Genomic DNA, 18,424 nt, shown 5'->3' with positions numbered 1-18,424 from the left:
ACCGAGTCTTATGTTACATTTGAAATGTTATTGGTATTATCTTCTGTTCATCTATTAATTTTTCTTTTTTCAGAATTTCATTACTTTATTTGGTGAACCATAATGACCCGATCCTCGGCTGTGTGTATTTGAAAGGGTGTAATAAACTAGGTAATTTTATACAAAAAAAAAAAAAAAAAAAAAAAAAAAGTATAATATATCCACATGATACAAATGTATTTACTTACACATAAATGTTCAATTGGAGAAAGGTGTTTCAGCAATTATTTTCTCGTCCATATTCATTATTTTTTGTATTCACAGGCATAACTTACAACATATTAATCAATTTACTTCAAAATATATTATAATGGTGCTTAAACAAACCAACATAAAAAATTGCTTTTATTATATCTAACCTATTTGTCACTATTTGTTAGGTCTTCCTTTTTTTTTTTTTTTTTTCAAAATTGGTTATTCGGTTATTCGTAGTTAGGTTTTCCATTTGTACATATATACACAGATAAATAAGAACATATATATATATATTAATCTGCTTGTGTGCAGGTATATACCCACTTAACAAGTAATTTTATATCTAATTTTTTACACGTGTAATCCGAAAAACACTTCTCACTTGATTAGTTGTTAAGGTACGCTTTCGCAAAAAGAAAGTTCTTTTAAAAAAAAATTAAAGAGGATGATGAAGAAGAGGACGACGAAGAAAAAAAAAAAAAATTACTATCACAATTAGAAGTAATAATTTGAATTAATAATTAGAAGTAATAATTTGAAGTAATAATTAGAAGTAACAATTACATTTTACTTAAATGCATTGAAAAAAAAGAAAAAAAAAATCACTGAACATTGTAAGTACAACAAGGACATTGCGAAATGGTTATTCAATAGGGCATAACCGAGAAGAAAAAAAAAAAAAAAACCAAAAGATAAAAAAAATAATTTGATAAAGCTTTAGCAAAATTAGAAAAAAAAAAAATATCAGAACAGATAGTACTACTTTGTCGGGAAAGGTGAAAAAAAAAAAAAAAAAAAAAAAAAAAAAAAAAAAAACATATAAATGTATAAAAATATCTAGGTACATATTTACATATGTGCTTTTATATATATACGCGAACATGTAGCCTGCATAGCAAGGTAATGCAACTTTTGGCATTGCATAGCAATGACTGCGTTAGTACTGTGTTAAGATAGCTATGAGAAAATTTCTTGCGTCGAGTACTGCGCTAGTGTATTTGTAAAGAAAATTATACGTATGTATATTTATATATATATGTTATTACAAATTGATTGACCAGAACGACTGATTGATTAAGCATGTGAGGAGCAGTGAAAAACAACCCAGGGGAATGTACAAGCCACCAAGTCCAGTTGCCTGTCATATGTATATATATATATATATATACAAATAGCAGAAAGGAATATATAAGCAACTTTACGTAAATTGAGCCAACAAGCATAGCGCTTTTCCTTGCCACACATTATATAACCCAACGCAGAAATATACAGTATAAGCATATATATGTATATATACATATGTACATAGATTATCGACGCAGTGAGGACATGCATAGGGTACGTATGATATAGCTTGGATCATACTTTGTACACACGCGTGTTTAATCCTTATGAAGGAGATTTTATTCGAATTAAGGTCATACATAAAATAAAAAAAAAAAAATAAAATAAAAATAAAACTGACGTTCCCCGTATTAAGTGTGAAATAAAACCCAAGGAAATTCACTAACAGTGCAGAAGAGCAAAAGAGAACAAGTTTTAAACTACTCATTTATAGGATCTAATTAGTAAGGTGTTAGATAATAAACTGATTAACAGTATTGTATAATTTAGTTGAAGACTGAACAAGACTCAAAATGAAGAAAACGATGTTGATAGCGCTAGCCATATTAGCCATTCTGAAACAAGCAATTGTGATTAATGGCGCATCAGTACTAGGTATAGATTTTGGAAATGAATACATCAAAGTATCTATTGTGTCTCCGGGGAAGGGGTTCAATATATTGTTAAATAATCAAAGTAAAAGAAAAATAACGAATGCCATATCGTTCAGTAGTAAGGTGAGAACATTTGATGAAGAAGCCAAGATATATAGCACAAAACATCCACATTTAACAATTCACAATAGTAATAATTTTTTAGCATATAATATATTTGATGCATTAAAAAATAAAGAGAATTTTAAGATAGAAAATTACGATGAAAATAATGAAGAATTTTATTCTGATATAAATAATTACGAATTTCATCAAGGGGATGATGCTACAAGTAAATATTTTGATTATGATTATGTTGTAGACCATAACAGAGGAACCATTAATTTAAAATTAAAAAATGATATGGTTTTGTCTTCAGAAGAAATCACAGCAAATATATTAGGATATATAAAAAAGCTGGCATATAATCATTTAAATATAGATTATAAAACGAAGAGAAGTATAAATGTACATATCGGTTGTGTAATTTCCATTCCTTGTAACTATTCGCAAAGGAAGAAAGAAGCTTTGGTAAATGCATCCAAAATAGCAGGATTAGAATTATTAGGATTAGTTAACGGAATAACAGCTGCAGCTATACATAATGTACATGACTTGCCGTTAAATACGACCAAATTGACCATGTATTTAGATGTAGGAAGTAAGAACATTAATGTTGGAATTGCAACTATTAGTAATGTTGAAAATGATAAAGTTCGTACAAGGAGTGTTAAGGTATATGCATGTGAAGTTATAGAAAATGTATCAGGAAATAAAATAGATGTCATTTTAGCAGAATATCTGAGAAAAAAATTTGAAGAAAAATACAATCTATCCATATATAATGATAAAAAAGCAATGCGTAAATTAGTTCTTGCAGCGAATAAAGCAAAATTACTTCTAAGTGCTAAAAAATCAACAGATATATTTATCGAAAGTTTGTATAATAATAAAAGTTTAGTAGAAAATGTAACAAGGCAAGAATTTGAAAATATAATTGAAAATGTTATTATGAATTTTAAAGTTCCTATTAATAATGCCCTTAAGAAAGCATCATTTGAATTAAAAGACATCGAAGCTTTAGAATTAATTGGATCTGCATGGAGAGTGCCCAAAGTACTAAATGAAATCACGAACTTTTTTCATCCACTAAATGTCGGTATGCATCTCAATAGTGACGAAGCAGTGACAATGGGTAATCTATACATTGCTGCTTACAATAGTGCAAATTTTAGACTTAAAGATTTAGTGTATACGGATATTTTATCCAATGAATATCACATACTAGTACTTAATAATGATGAAAATAATGAGGTTGGGGAACAGAAAAGCCCAAAGGAAATAATTAGCTATAATTCTGAGTTCCCTGTTAATAAAAGTGTAATATTAAATTATAGAGAAAATTTAAAATTTGCTATTTTAGAAAATGGGAAAACTATGATTGAATGTTCTATCAACCCAATTGATGATGCTACAATGAAGAAGTACAAACATTTGAATTCACCCAAAATGAGCCTCAAGTTTCATCTAGATAAGTTCGGAATTTTGAACATACAGGATGTGTTCTTGGTATATGAGGAACAGAAGGAGGAAGAATCAGGAGAAGCAGCAGGAAATGATAATGAAAATAAAGAATCATCGAGTGATGTAAATGTAGGTATAAACGAAGATTCTAACACGAAAAAGAACTCCGAAGTGGAAGAAAAAAGTGATGATAAAAAGAATGAAGGAGAACAAGGGGGAAAAAAGAAAGTGGTGAAACACACCATCCAAATGACGTATCAAGTGAAAAACATAAAACCTCTTGCTCTTACAAGTGAAGAAGTGAATACAAAGAAGGACCTTTTGAAAAAGTTGGACGATCACGATATCAACATATTTCTAAAATCCGAGAAAAAAAATAAACTGGAATCCTTCATATACGAATCTAGGGGAAAAATGAAACAAGAAATATTCAAACAAGTATGTAAAGAGGATATGAGAAATGATTATTTAAGCAAATTGGAAGAATACGAGGAATGGTTATACACAGAAAATGATGAACCTCTAGAAAATGTAAGTGATAAAATCAGAGAGTTGGAAGATGTGTATTTTCCAATTAAAGAAAGAGCTGAGGAATTACAGGTTAGAGAAAAATTAATTCAAGAAACTAATGCAAAAATAAAAGAAATGAAAGAAAAACTACTTGAATATTCTGAAAAAAAACCATGGGCTGAAGAATCAATTAAAGTGGTCAGAGATTCTTTACAAAAAGGAGTAGACTGGTGGAATGATGCACAGGAACAACAAAAAAAATTAGATAATTATTCTACTCCATTTTTTAAAGCTAAAGAAGTAGAACTCAAATTTAAGACAATCAATTTACTAGTTAAAAATTTAGAAAAAATGAAAAAACCCACAGAAAAAAAAGGAACAGTGAATGACAATGACACTACTTCTAACACAGAAGGTAAAAAAAATGAAGCAAACTCTGAACAAACAAATAATAATCAATCACAAAGTCAGGACAATGGAGATAAAGACGCTGATCCTGCTTCTTCACAAGCGGAAAATGGCGAACAGAAGGGAGAACCAGATGTGAAAAAAAACGGATCTTCAGGTGGTAACAATCAGTCCCAGGAGCAGAAAGACGAATTATAAGTGGTGATAATTGACCCACCCGTCCCCCATTACGCCCTTCATTACGTCCACCATTGCTACTGATGCCATCAGTACGAATAATATGAACAGGGCTACCGATGTGACCAGCACCAGTAATATGAACACGGCTGCCAATATCACCACACCTAATAATATTGTACACACACAATACTTGATGCTGTTTTGCTGACCCATTTGTTTATGTCCTCATCGTCCAATTAGAAAATTGGGTAAAGGGGATGATCAAACGCTGAGAAATCGATGTCTGTTTTCGCGCTATATTGCTCTATGGTGGTGTAAAAATCAATGTTATGCATTCCCACGTTATATAACCATATACTTCATGACTATTAGGTTTGATACCTTCACTCAGTTAGCTTCAACTTGTCAAGCTTCAATCTAACATTCTACACTGAACATCTCTAAGTATAATAACCGCATGTGTTTATTCCTTTACACCTCTTTTCCATGTTTCGTATTTATTTTATTTTTATTTAGTTATTTTATTTTTTTTTTTTTATTGTAAATTTGTATCCCTCAATTTTTACGCATCAGGAGTATGTATATATATTACCCCCCTTTGATCAATAACTGACTGAGAATCTCCCAGTTAACTATTAACCAAAAAAAAAAAAAAAAAAACATTCTCATTTTAAATATCAAAATAGTGTCTTATATGTTCAATGGCGTAAATCTATACGTACTTATATGTGCATTCATAAAAAAAAAAAAAAAAAGCGACCAGCAAGGGTAACAAACTAGAATTCAAACATGTTGTTTAAAATTTGCCCCACATAAATGATAAACCGTAACCAACTAGTTTTCAGTTTTTTACAGTGCATTTCACAACTGAAGCTTGTTATATTCAGATTACGGAGAAAAATTCAAATGTCAATATTAGCTTTTCACCTATGTAAACAAATCCAAATAACTTTTAAGAATAGAAAAATATAAAAAAAAAAAAAAAAAGCGGTAAAAATGTAAGAAATTAGTGCTGATGTACATATGAAACAAAATAATAGACATGCTAATAAAGAGATGAAAAAAAAAAAAAAAGTTAAAATTAAAAAAAGTAAACCTTATAAAAGAATTGAACATTTACATTTATTCATGTGATCATAATCCTAGTTACACTTATCTTTACTCTTCAAGAGCATGTTTTATTTTCTTTTCTAAAAAACACAAAAAATTCTACACACTTTTGGGAAAATGCCTTTATTATTTTATTTATTTATTTTTTACAAATGCATGTTTTATTTTATTTTATTTTATTTTATTTTTTGTTCCTCATCATTTTTACGCAGGCACAATTTATTCCCTTTTTTTTTTTTTTTCTTTTTTTGAAATATATTAAAAAATTGTTTTCAAAAATGGGTAGAGTAATTATTATTACAATCATCATTCTAATTTAACAAGTGGATGTTTTAACAAATAGTTAACTGAAATGTAAAAAAATGCATGGGGTGCAAAAAAACATATAAACTGTATTGGCAGAATAAAAAAAAAATCAAGAGTTAAACAAAGAAAGGTGAAAAAAAAAAAAAAAAAAAATACATTGTCTTTTTTGCTTGACATGAAATATACTCATGGAACAAGAGTTATTTCATTCATTAGACTTTTCTTTTAAAAAGAAAAAAAAATCTGCTAACACTTAACACTTCACTCAAATATAGAACTTAAATAGGGTATATACAAAATGTTCATATACAAGTCACTCACACACAAATTATCCATACAAAAATTACGCATACACAAATTGTTTGTATTCATATCACTTGTTCTTCCTTCCAGTATATATTATCCTCATTCAGAGACTTATTATCTGAAAAAAAAAAAAAAATAATAACAAAAATAACAATGACATGTGGTCAATTACCAAAAATAATTGTTATTCGAATTGCTATTCAAATTGTTATTCACACGAATAATCTATAAGCGTGCTCCATTCATATGGACGTAGGAGAGTAAAATTTTCGAATTTTATTTTCAGCTTTCCATTTTGGGTTTTTATCTATTACTTATAATGTTTAAAACTATATTCGAGTGACCAGAAATCCCACTTCCGTTGTACATGTGAAAATACATATCATCATTTGGCATTAAGCCAGATGCATAGAGTTTAGCTAGTTCAACCAGTTGCGGTTTGGAAATATTTGACCCAATATGATGATTATTATTTATACCAGTATCCATAAAATTCACCTGCTCATTGGTAATATTTTCAATTGAAAATTGATCTCCCTTATAGTTATTATTGTCGTAAAGATTTGATCCATTCTGATTATAGATTGTGCTATCCTCAGTGATGTTTTTCGAAAAACCATTGCTTGTGATTGAACTAATTTGGAACCCGTCATCACAGTTCTCACTTTTATAATTTTTGTTCTTGAATCTTCTTCCATTCTTCATCTTTCTAATATTAATATCGATAAATTTATCATTTTGATTTTTATTTATTTTGTTCGTCCTCTTTTCTTCATTCTTTTTAACACTGGGGCATATCTTTTTATTTAATTGAGTATGGTGATATGTGTATCTTGGGTGAAGATTCATATGAATCTCGTCCATGTTATTGCTTCCGTTGTCAATGCTATCGTTGATTACAGTGTCTCTGTGCATAGGTCCGCTATTGTTGTAATTTTTTTTCTTCTTTTTGGAAAATAATTCCATGCTTGTCATTGGAGTATTTCCTTCCATTTGATATAAAAAGTTGCAACGTTGTGTATTGGTATTCATCTGATCCATCTGACTGATCTGATTTAGTTGGTGGATCGGGTTTTTCTGACTTAAGTGTCCTAATTCGTAATTACAGTTGATGTAATGGGCGTCATTATTCTCACTACTTCGAATAGCATCTCCCTTGTGTGCATTTTCCAATTGAGAATTATATTCCTTCCCCACCATATCATTATTATTATTACTCCTGTATTGAAACTGTTTTTTGATGTTGTTAGTATGCTCATGATTTAAATCTTGTTCTTTGCTTTTCTGTTTATCCCACTTAGTCATAAATTCCTCATAATTCTGATTATTTTCAATGATGCAATCGTTTCTTTCCTTCCAATTATCACTATTTTGGTTCATGTTTTGATGATTTACCATTTCATAATCTACCCCTAATGTGGGATTGCTTCCACTAATAACATCTGCACATTTTTCAGTACTCAAATAGGATGTTCCATCATCTCTCATAAAGTTATTATATAACGGAAGGGACATATTTAAATGAACTTGATTTTCATCCAGACAATAATTATTTAAAAGAAAATCTGAATTAATTTTAGCGATCTTTATATCTCCCCCATCATGGATATACTTAAATTTATCATTCAAACAGTTCAGTGTACTAAAATTGTTAAAGGTTGTGTTTCTACGAACATTAAACTTGTCGTTGTAATTGTCAAGATTTTGTGAGTAATTTTTCATGTGAATTTTGTTCCTGTTTTTGCTTCTATTATTGTCCTCACAACGGATAGTATCAATGGAACTTCTATCATTGCTGTCTTGATCACAATCATAAATACCAAGTTCATTTCTCTTGTTGCAACTACGATTGGATGTTTCAAATTTGTAATCTTCCAAACTTTCGTAATAAAATTTTTCGTTGTAAAACGAGATCTCATGAAATGGTTTTTTTCTGTAATAGTAATTGTGAAGTCCATCACTCGTATTATGAGGATTCAAAGTTCCGTTAATTATATTTAGTCTTGAAATATTTTGCACTGGATTATTCTGAGATGTGTTACTTTTCAAAAGATCCGATTTTCCACATTTGGAGGTATATTGATTTTTATCATAAAAAACAAATTGCGTTGGGGAATTCTCACTTTGCACATTTTCATCTTTACATTTATTCATAAATTTATCATTTTTGTTCTCATACGCTGTTTGATGCTGTGGTAGTAATTCTGAACAATTGCTATTTATAGATTTTTTCAATTTCTTATTACGTGCATTCTTTTTATCTAGAGAATACAGCATAATATTTTTTTTATGCGAATTTCCTTTTTTCATATTATTTTTTAGCACAAATTCTTTTCCTTCGTACACATTCATAGCCTCGTTGCTCCTGCTCTCCAAATGGGGCAACACCTTGAGAAGGGTCTCATCTTGCACAATATTATAATTATTGTTATTGTTGTTGTTACTGCTGTTGCTACTGCTGTTGCTACTGCTGTTGTTGTCATTGTCATTATCATTGTTGTTGTTTCTATTGTTACTCATACTATTACTACTACTCTTGTTGTTACCATTATTGCAGTCAATTCCGCCGTTCAACGTGTCTAACCTATTGTCCTTCATCTTACTCCTAATATCTTCATCACATTGGTCATTAGCTGTGGAATCGTGAACAAAGGCTAAATGATTTCCATCGAATTTATTGAACATGATGTTTTCAAAATTTATAGAAGAATTATTCAAATTGATAAAATTTGGCAAAGTCGTCATAAAGTTGTTATAACTATTATCATTGTTTAACTCATTTATTTCATTTAAAAAATTACGTGGGTTGATGCTATCTATAGTTTTATTATTACTTTGGTAAGATACCATATGAGAAAATTGTTTATTTTTTAAATAGCCCTCCAACTCATATGCACCACTATTATTTATTATTCCATTGTTGTTATCGTTGCTATTGTCATTGGTGTCATTGCTATTTTTATTGTTATACATTAGATGAATTAAATTTTCGTTCTTTTTGTTGTTCATGTGGTAGTAAGATTGAGAAAAGACATCTTCGTTAAAATAGATCTGATTGGTTCTGCTGTTCACAGAGTCGTAAATCTTTTTTGCGCTTGTATTACAATTAGTTGTAAGAAAAGTATTTATATCGCCATAATTTGAGCAATAATCCGTTTGTTGTGGAGTTTTCGATTCGTTATGACAAAAGAAATTATCTTGAATGTTCAGATTTGCATAATTTTCATATTCATCATTTCTGTTGTGGTTATTTTGAATGTTACTACTACCGCTATTGTTGTTAACACTATGGATCAAACTGATGCTACCGTATCCACTCACGAGACCTGGCTTGTCTGATACACCACTTTTGAAACTTTCGTTAGTATTCTGAGTTTTTCCGTTTTTGTATGTCATATAAAAAACATTGTTCACACAATAATTTTCGACTTCATCTTTTTTGTGTCTTATTTGATCAATACATATATTGTTTAAAAGTTTTCTGTTCTGCATAATATTATCATAAAAAGAGTTATATATTTTCCTATTGTAGTTGGATTTATAAAATCCTATTCTATCATTGTTACTGATGCAGTTATTTGTGAGATAACTTTTGTTGCACTCATTGCTATCATTATTGCTTCCGTTACTACATTGGTTAATGCTTCGATTATTGCTTCGATTATTGCTTCGATTACTACTTCGATTACTACTTCGATTACTGCTTCGGTTACTGCCTCGGTTACTGCCTTGGTTACTACTTTTGTTTCCTTCGCTATTTCCTGCACTACTTCCTCCTCCGCTAGTACCGCCACTACTTCCTGTGTTGTTCGTTCCACTTCCATTTGCATCATCATCCTCATCATTCATGCGCAAATCATCTCCTTCTCCCTCGTCATTATTTTCTTCATTATTTTCTTCATTAGTTTCTTCATTATTTTCTTCGCCATTTTCTCCACCATTTTCTTCATTATTTCCATCGTTATTTCCATCATTATTATCTTCGTTATCATCTTCGCTATCATGTTGACCATTTTGTTCGTTATCTTCCTCATTAATGCAATTGTTATTGTGACCAACGATATGATCGATCCTGTGAACAATACCCAGATCATTATGGCTCTCATCATCAGCATTGCTTGGATTAATATTTCTAGAAACAATTTCGGAAGCTATTTGAATACCCATTTGAACACCAATTTGAGTGTTCACCTGACTATCCATGATTTGATCATTGTTACCAATTTCAAGAATATTATGCGTATTTCCTCCTCCTATGTTAATGTTATTATCATCGTATTCTATCTGAGGAACATTTTGAAGGTTATTATTCCTGTCTTCAACTATATTGTAACAATTTCTAACACCAAAAATTCTATATTCATTTTGGTAGTTTAGTAAAGACATTAAATTATCAACTCTGTAAGAAGAGCAGGAATTTTGTAAAGAATTGGGTGTGCTGGTAAGATCTACATAATTATTTGTTTCAGTATTATTTCGATTATTTTCTTCCAAATTGGGATTGTTTGTTTGTGCAGGGTTTGTATTGCTTTTATCATTTGTGGATGGTACTTCCGATGAATCTATAACTTCTTTATTTTCAATAATATCAATTGTTCCACTCTTAAACGGAATTTCTTCATCTACTCTGAGGTTTACAACACTTCTACCTACTTGTAAGGACATGGTATCCTTAGGACATATCTCTCGTGCTTTTCTCAAAGCAACTAATGTTCCGAATTTTGAATTGTGATCTTCTAATTTAAATAATCCTTTTTCATATTTAATAGTAGCATGATACCTGGAAATAGAAACATCAGGAATTCGAACATCTGATTCATGACCTCTACCTAATTTAAGATATTTTTTATCAGCAAAGCTGATTAAATGTACTCCTTTGCTTGTCTGTCCAATAATATTATCTAATACAATTAGAGGAGTTTTTAAATTTGGAATTTTAACTAGTTGTACTAATTCATCATTTTGTTTAATACTTTTTGGATATTTTGTCTTACATAATTCACAGCATATATCTTTGATAAAAACAGAACCAGAAAACATCTGTTCATTTAAATTTAATCTACCATTTATCCATTTTCTTAAACACATTAAATGAGCATATTTAATAGACCCCTTACAATCACATGGACAAATTAATGGATCATTTTCTTGATTCCCTTCTGTTAAACAAATTCTACATTGGACATTACAGGAGTCTAAAACAGATTCACATTTTTTTGACGGACAATCATCTAATTTTAATGAATTTAAAGTATCAACTGATTCAATAAATTGTCTTACTTTCAATCTAAATCTTCCTAATTTTATTATGTCATTTTCGTGCAAAATATATGATTTGTCAGGTAAATCCTTTACGATAATCCATAATTTTTTTACATTGTACTGAGTATTTAGCGAATGCTCGGCTGGTGTTATGACGTATTTATCAGTGCCTTTTTAAAGGGGAAATTTTGAAAAAAAAAAAAAAAATGAATGTCATATCGACTAAGCTCCGATCAGTAGGGCACAACCACATGAATACAGAAAAATTTTGCACACATGATTTCTTAATAAAATACACAGAAATAAACGAATGCATATTTTCATGGCCTTTTTTGGTTACCTTCCTCTGGACGTACTGACAAAAGATAATCTTGTGTTGTATTGGGTAAGCAATGGGGATTATCAGCAACACATGAGACTTGTGCTTTCGAACGAAAGAGTTTAATTGGAGTTGAAATTAAAAAACTTTTTTTGTTAACTTGTTGAGCTTCATAATCAAATAGGTCATGGCTATCTCGTGTCCAAGTTTTGGTTTCAACTCTTAACCTGTGTGAAATAGGAATAAAAGAAAAAATTACATATATTTTACAGAAATTTGCAAATATTTTATGAATGAACATATATTTATGAAAAATGAATGAACATTTGAAAATCCTTCATGTTCTAATAAAAAAAAAAAAAAAAATTGTATCACTACACCATTAATGTGAACATATTATATAATATGCATTTCATTCGGTTATTCTTTTTCTCTTTTTTTTTTTTTTTTCTTTCTCTCTACTGTTTCACAAGACTTGATGGTGTAAAATATTAAATAAGTGGAATACATTTTGCATACAATGTGCATAAACAAGTGTGCAAAATATTGTACACATATGTGAGTATACAGGCATGGATTTATTATATACATATACAAACTATGCGCATTTGTGGAAATTTTTTCATTGATTCAAGCTAACATTTCTGTGAATGTAAGCTGCAAATATATATATTTAAAGAAATTTTATGCATATGCATGCATTACATTTTTCCGTATGTATTAATGAACAGTTCTGAAATATTAACAAGGTGACCAAGGGAGAAAAAAAAAGAAAAAAAAAGAAAGTATTAATTTCCTAAAGATCCATATATAGATAATGGCTATTCAATATAATGAAATTTTTTTTCTTTTTCCTTTTTTTGGTTAAGTTCGTATGACAATTACAACTTGTATCAATTTGTACAACTTTCATTCCTCAATTTACTATGAAAAATATTTTCTTTAAATTATCAATAAGGTATTTTATTTTTCTTATTTTGAGGGGTTATAATTTGCTTTTTTTGCTGGCTCTCTTTGATTTCTTATTTTATTTGCTTTATTTTTGTTTATATTTTATTTCCTAATTTTACAATTTATTAATTCTAAATGATAAAAAAGAAGAGTGTGAACTTATGGAAGTATTTCGTATATATGATTTGCTGAAATCTTTATGTCATTCGGGTATGTAGGGAATCCTGCAAATTCTGGGATGTGTATAAGTGTAGACGACAAGGAAAAGGAATAAAGTTAACTACTAGGGGATGCAAGTATTTTATGAATATATTATAAGTACTATTATATTCCTTAACATCTTAATATATTAATTTATTATCTAAAAATTGTAATGAACAACGTTATGCTAAAATCAATACTTAGACGCATACTAATTTAAACAACAAAAAGAAGAAACAGAACTGTAAAATATGGGGATGAAATGAACAAAAAATAAAGGTAATATGTGTGTATTTCTACAATCTTATGTATATATATTGGAACAGAATGTAATGAAAATAGGAATATGTATATTATGTATTAACTTTTCAAAATTGAAAAAGGGAAAAAAAGATAAAAATGAAGTAAAAAAAATGAAAAAAAAAAAAAAAAAAAAAAAAAAAAAAAAAAAAAAACATAAAATTAAAAGTAAGCGTAAACTTATGCATAAAAGTGTAATCAAGTATCAAATAGGAAAGTACAAAATAATAAAGCAGTAAATCCTCGTAACAATTATATGAAAATATTGGTTTTTACATATTGCATGTGTAATTTTTGCGAGGAAATGTTTATCTTTTCAAAATTTGCATACACGACAATTACTATTTCTATTTTATATGATACATTTAATAGTGTACTAACTATTTACACTTTTCCAAATGTGCTTATTATTTTTATAACGAACAAGTGTGATTAAAATATATATATATATATATATATATATATGCATATATTTATTGGTATGTGTAATAACATGTAATAGTACACGCAGTAGTGTGCGCATTATTATATATCATATGTTTGCGTTTTAACCTAGGAAGATGACAAAAAAAAAAAAAAAAAAAAAAAAAATGTGTGAAATTCTTAAAATGTACACAAAAAAAAAAAATATATATATATACATATAAGACGCACCTCCTTCAATATTGGAAAACTAGAAAAAAAAAAAAAAAAAAAAAAAAAAAAAGGGGGGGGGGAAAGGCCACCTAAGGGGCAATAATTTTATACATTCGGATGTATACAAACATACACGCACACATGCATATATATTATACGCGTACTTAAATATATTTAGTTATGTACATACATATTATACATATGTTATGAACATGTTTTTCATGTTTATATACATTAGCACGTTTATACATGTTTGCACTTATGTACACTTGTTCATGCATGCTTATGCAGATGCCTAGCACTCATCTGTAGTCATGTGCTTGTTACAATGAGTCTTCATGCGAGTTGCTAATTATGGGATAAATTTAAAATAAAGAGGTAAAAACATGGAAAATGAGAAAGAAGGAAAAAACTTGAAAGAAGAAAAAAAAGTAAAAGAAAAAGAGAAAAAGGAGAAATAATATCTGTACGCGAGTACAAAATTGACGTTAACATTTAACTCAACTGAATTACACTCTATTATAGTAAACGATATTAACTTAAAAATGTTGAAGTACACTATAAATTATACTGAAAAAAAAAAAAAAAATCGTACGCTTCTACATAAATAAGGGTTAACATACACTATGTCGTATGATAGTAACAAGCACAGTGTTGATAAGGTTGACAGAATGTGTTCTATTTTACTTAATATTTATACTCTTTATCACTTGTTACTCATTTATTTTTTGCTTTTACACAAATATAGTTTTCTCCTTTTTAAAAAACAAAAAAGTGTATACGCATACACCGCCCTCTTTTTTCTTTCACATTTAAACAAACATACACATGAATATTATGTACCTTATACATATGAACAATCATGCAGTTATTCACAAAACTTATATAATAGAACTTAAACAATTGTGCGTAGAAAAATTAGGTGAAATGAGTTTCATATTTTTTTTTTTATTTTGTTTCGTCTTTAATATACTATGATTATATTATTGATTTACGAAAACATGTAAATGCAAATTGAAGTATTCACACAAATATAAATATGTTGCGATTGTGTCTATAACTATAAACAATAAATATGTACATGTGTTTAATGTAACATTGATCGTAATGTTATACAGGTGTGTTTATAGGAGTGCAATATGTATAATTATACATATATGCACATTACTTCGTTCTGTTTTTTACAATGGTTAAGTGTAATGTATAAATATTAAACGAATGTGTACACATATACACATACACGTATGTATATATATATTCACTCTTTTGTACAGTTATATATATACACATCTCCTCAAGGGGTAATTGAATATTTGTTTGTTTCTTTATGAATGCAAACGTTTGTTCTAACTTAACTCTTTAGATTTTCATTTTTACTTCGTTTTGCTTTTATTTAAATTTTTTTTTTTTTCTACCATGTTAATCATTTAAGTTTTTTTTTTTTTTTTTTTTTTTTTTTTATTATATTTTATTTTTTATTTTTAACAAACTTTTATTTATTTCATTTGTTTCATTTCATGTTTATGCACGCATGTCTGTAATTTTGTAAAATTTTGTTATTGTAATTACTCTCTCAATAGAGTTTAAAAAAAAAGATGTGTGTGTAAATGAATTGTAAAAAAAAAAAAAAGAATTATTTTTTTTTTTTTTATTTTAAATAATTAAATTTGTAGAAAATGAATATACATTGTATAAAAAATGAATATCCAATTTTCATGCACGAAAAATGGAAAACGCAGGAATTAAAATTATTACATTTTTTTTTTTTTTTAATTTTTTTTTTTTTTTTTTTTTTTTTTTTTTTTTTAAAAAAGAAAATATTTTAATTTAAACGTTTACATATATATATTTATAAAAAAAAATAAATAAATAATAAACTAAATTGACAGATTATACAGGTGCAGAAGTCTGATATTGAAAAAACAAAAAAAAATTAATAGAATAAATTTTCTATATTTTTGTAGAAATCAATTGTAGATTTAATGTTATTTTCGTTGTTCCATTTACAGTTTTTTTAAATTTCCATTTTCCATTCATTTGATATGTTGAAAAATTGTTCAGAACAATGTGTTATTTATCATATCGTTTATTTCCCATTTCCCCACATTTGGCTATAGAAATATGCTTAAAAATTAGGATATGTGAGGGGAAAAGTATTATGCAAATATATGTACTTGTGTATATATTACACCATTGTAAAAATATTGCAATAAACAGTAAAGAAGTGGTAAATGCTTTGCAAATGCGCTACAGTTGTATTGCAAAAAACAAAAAAAAAAAAAAAAAAAAAAAAAAAAAATGATCCAACACCACAGTAACATATTAACAAAACATTGGAAACATGTTAATAACAATGTGCTAATCCATCGCAAATTACACATTCGCATGATTGTGAAAACTGTATCAGATTATATTATTGAAAAAATTACAAGAGTAACACTTACCCAAGGATAAGGAAAAAACTAAAAAAAATTTACAAAATTAAAATAAAAGAAAATTATGAAAAATTAAACAATATTTCTATGCAACATTTTTTTCATTAACATTTACCTTGCACATGTAGAAGTGTGTTACAATTAACCCAATTTTAACTCTTCGTGACTGTTTTTATTTATTCCATATTTGCAAATTTCATTCATAAGAAAAAATCTGTTCATTGTTGCGTTCTGTATTTTATATAATATTTTTCCCTTCTCCGTCTAATTTTGTTTACTTTTTTATTCATTTATTTATTTTCCCCCCCCCCCCTGTTTTTGGTAACATATATACGAATATGTTCCAAACAAATGAACAAAGATCCGTTGCAACCTTTCGAACAGAATAGTGTAATTTTTTGTTTGTTTTTTTTTTTTTTTCGTTTCATTCCTATTTAATTCTATAGGTAATAAAATGAATAAAATTTTCATAAAAATATATATTGCGAAGGGGGGGGGGGGGAGGTGAAAATATATATATTATTATTTTTCTTATTTGAGGTTGTAAAAACATTAATAATATAATCTTTCCTCCTTTCCTCACTTAGCACTTTAAAATATTATTCTGAAATGAAATATTAACTATCGCTTCGACTGCATTACATTTTTTTTACCGTAACTTAGAAAAATGTATTAATTGCAAAGATTAAAAATATTTGCATTATTCCTACGTTTTCGTTTTCTATTAATCATTAATATGTATTAGCACATTTTTATTATCCTGATTAAATGTTCAACATGAACACACACCTATATGTGTCCCAATGAAGTAGCATTTACCTCAATAGCTAAGTTGTCCAATCATAGCAGGTATTTGACATTTCGACTAAGAAGTTGCAGCAAATACTCACATGTACTATTTACATGTATATATGTACTATGCTGTATTTTCACCGCAAAGGATTTCCCGTCACACCGTTTCCAGACAGAGGAAATAATGCCATGAAACTAACGCTCTTAGCACATCTTTTTTTCCTTTTGTTAACGTGCGCATATAATAGCTAGCATCCGGTACCTCTACATTAAGAAGTACGTTTTCGAAAAAATGTGAATACAATAATGAGGAACACAATTGCTCCTTCACTAATTATGCTAAATCATCAAAGAGTTCGTTTCTTGTTTTTGTTTTATTCCTTTTTAATGAACAATGCAAAACTGTTTACATAAATAGCACAATTACACAATTGTACAGTTGCACAATTAGCACATTGTGTTTAAAGGAAGGTGATTATTAAATAGCTACGGCGTGCACTTGCGAATCTGTAATGTGCATATGTGTGTGTTTGTTTTTCCTTTCTTTTTTTTGTCGAATTACTAGTTTCCGTACTTGATAGGAAAAGATAAAGATGAAGGGAAAAAAAAAAAAAAAAAAAAATGTACCATAATTTTCACTACAGGATTAAGTAGACAATAGTGGAAACTCACCATTTAGCAAATTTATTATCATGCTCTTCACTGCTGCAAAATGAAATATATATGCCTTTTTTTTTTTCTTTTTTTTTCTACTCCTAATTGTTATGCGTAGAAAAAAAAAAAAAATGTGTAAAGAAATCTCAAATGAAATAAAACGTCCCAGCATTTTTACCACAATAACTTAATCGAAAATGATAAAAGAACATTCTAATATGAAAAAACGATAATTAAGTATTGATGTGCAAACTAGATACATTTTTATTTACCTTTAATTAAAACCCATTCGTGCACAACGGTGTAAACAAACCTAACGTTTTATGTTATGTCTAAAATGTTTCGTAAGAAAAAAAAAAAAAAAAATCAAGTGATAATTTTATATATTACTTTTTTCATTATTCACGTAATTCAGAATACAAATAAATGCATTAGCCGAGGATTAGGATGATGCAGTGCCTTTATGATTTTTGCGTAGGTATGTTCAAAGGGTCCAAAGTCAAATCCATGGGGATATAACTATGAAACAGCGTTGTTGA

The 18,424-nt window shown here is 28.3% G+C and overlaps 2 protein-coding genes across 2 annotated transcripts; one reads left to right on the top strand and one right to left on the bottom strand.

Moving 5' to 3' along the window:
- Positions 1-1,871: 1,871 nt before the first annotated feature.
- On the top strand, positions 1,872-4,631 carry PGO_121250 (heat shock protein 110; the record flags this gene model as incomplete). Its single annotated transcript, XM_028688921.1, has 1 exon — positions 1,872-4,631. One exon carries the CDS (start codon positions 1,872-1,874, stop codon positions 4,629-4,631), a length of 2,760 nt encoding a protein of 919 aa, XP_028544722.1.
- Positions 4,632-6,397: 1,766 nt separating this feature from the next.
- PGO_121240 (hypothetical protein, conserved) lies at positions 6,398-12,558 on the bottom strand (the record flags this gene model as incomplete). Its single annotated transcript, XM_028688920.1, has 4 exons — positions 6,398-6,453; positions 6,650-11,767; positions 11,938-12,143; positions 12,557-12,558. Coding segments are annotated over 4 exons (5,382 nt in total).
- Between the last annotated feature and the right edge of the window lie 5,866 nt (positions 12,559-18,424).

Source organism: Plasmodium gonderi (genome assembly GCF_002157705.1).
Source record: "Plasmodium gonderi DNA, contig: Chr12, whole genome shotgun sequence".
Taxonomy (NCBI): Eukaryota; Apicomplexa; class Aconoidasida; order Haemosporida; family Plasmodiidae; genus Plasmodium; species Plasmodium gonderi.
This window is presented reverse-complemented; position numbering and strand designations above follow the sequence as displayed.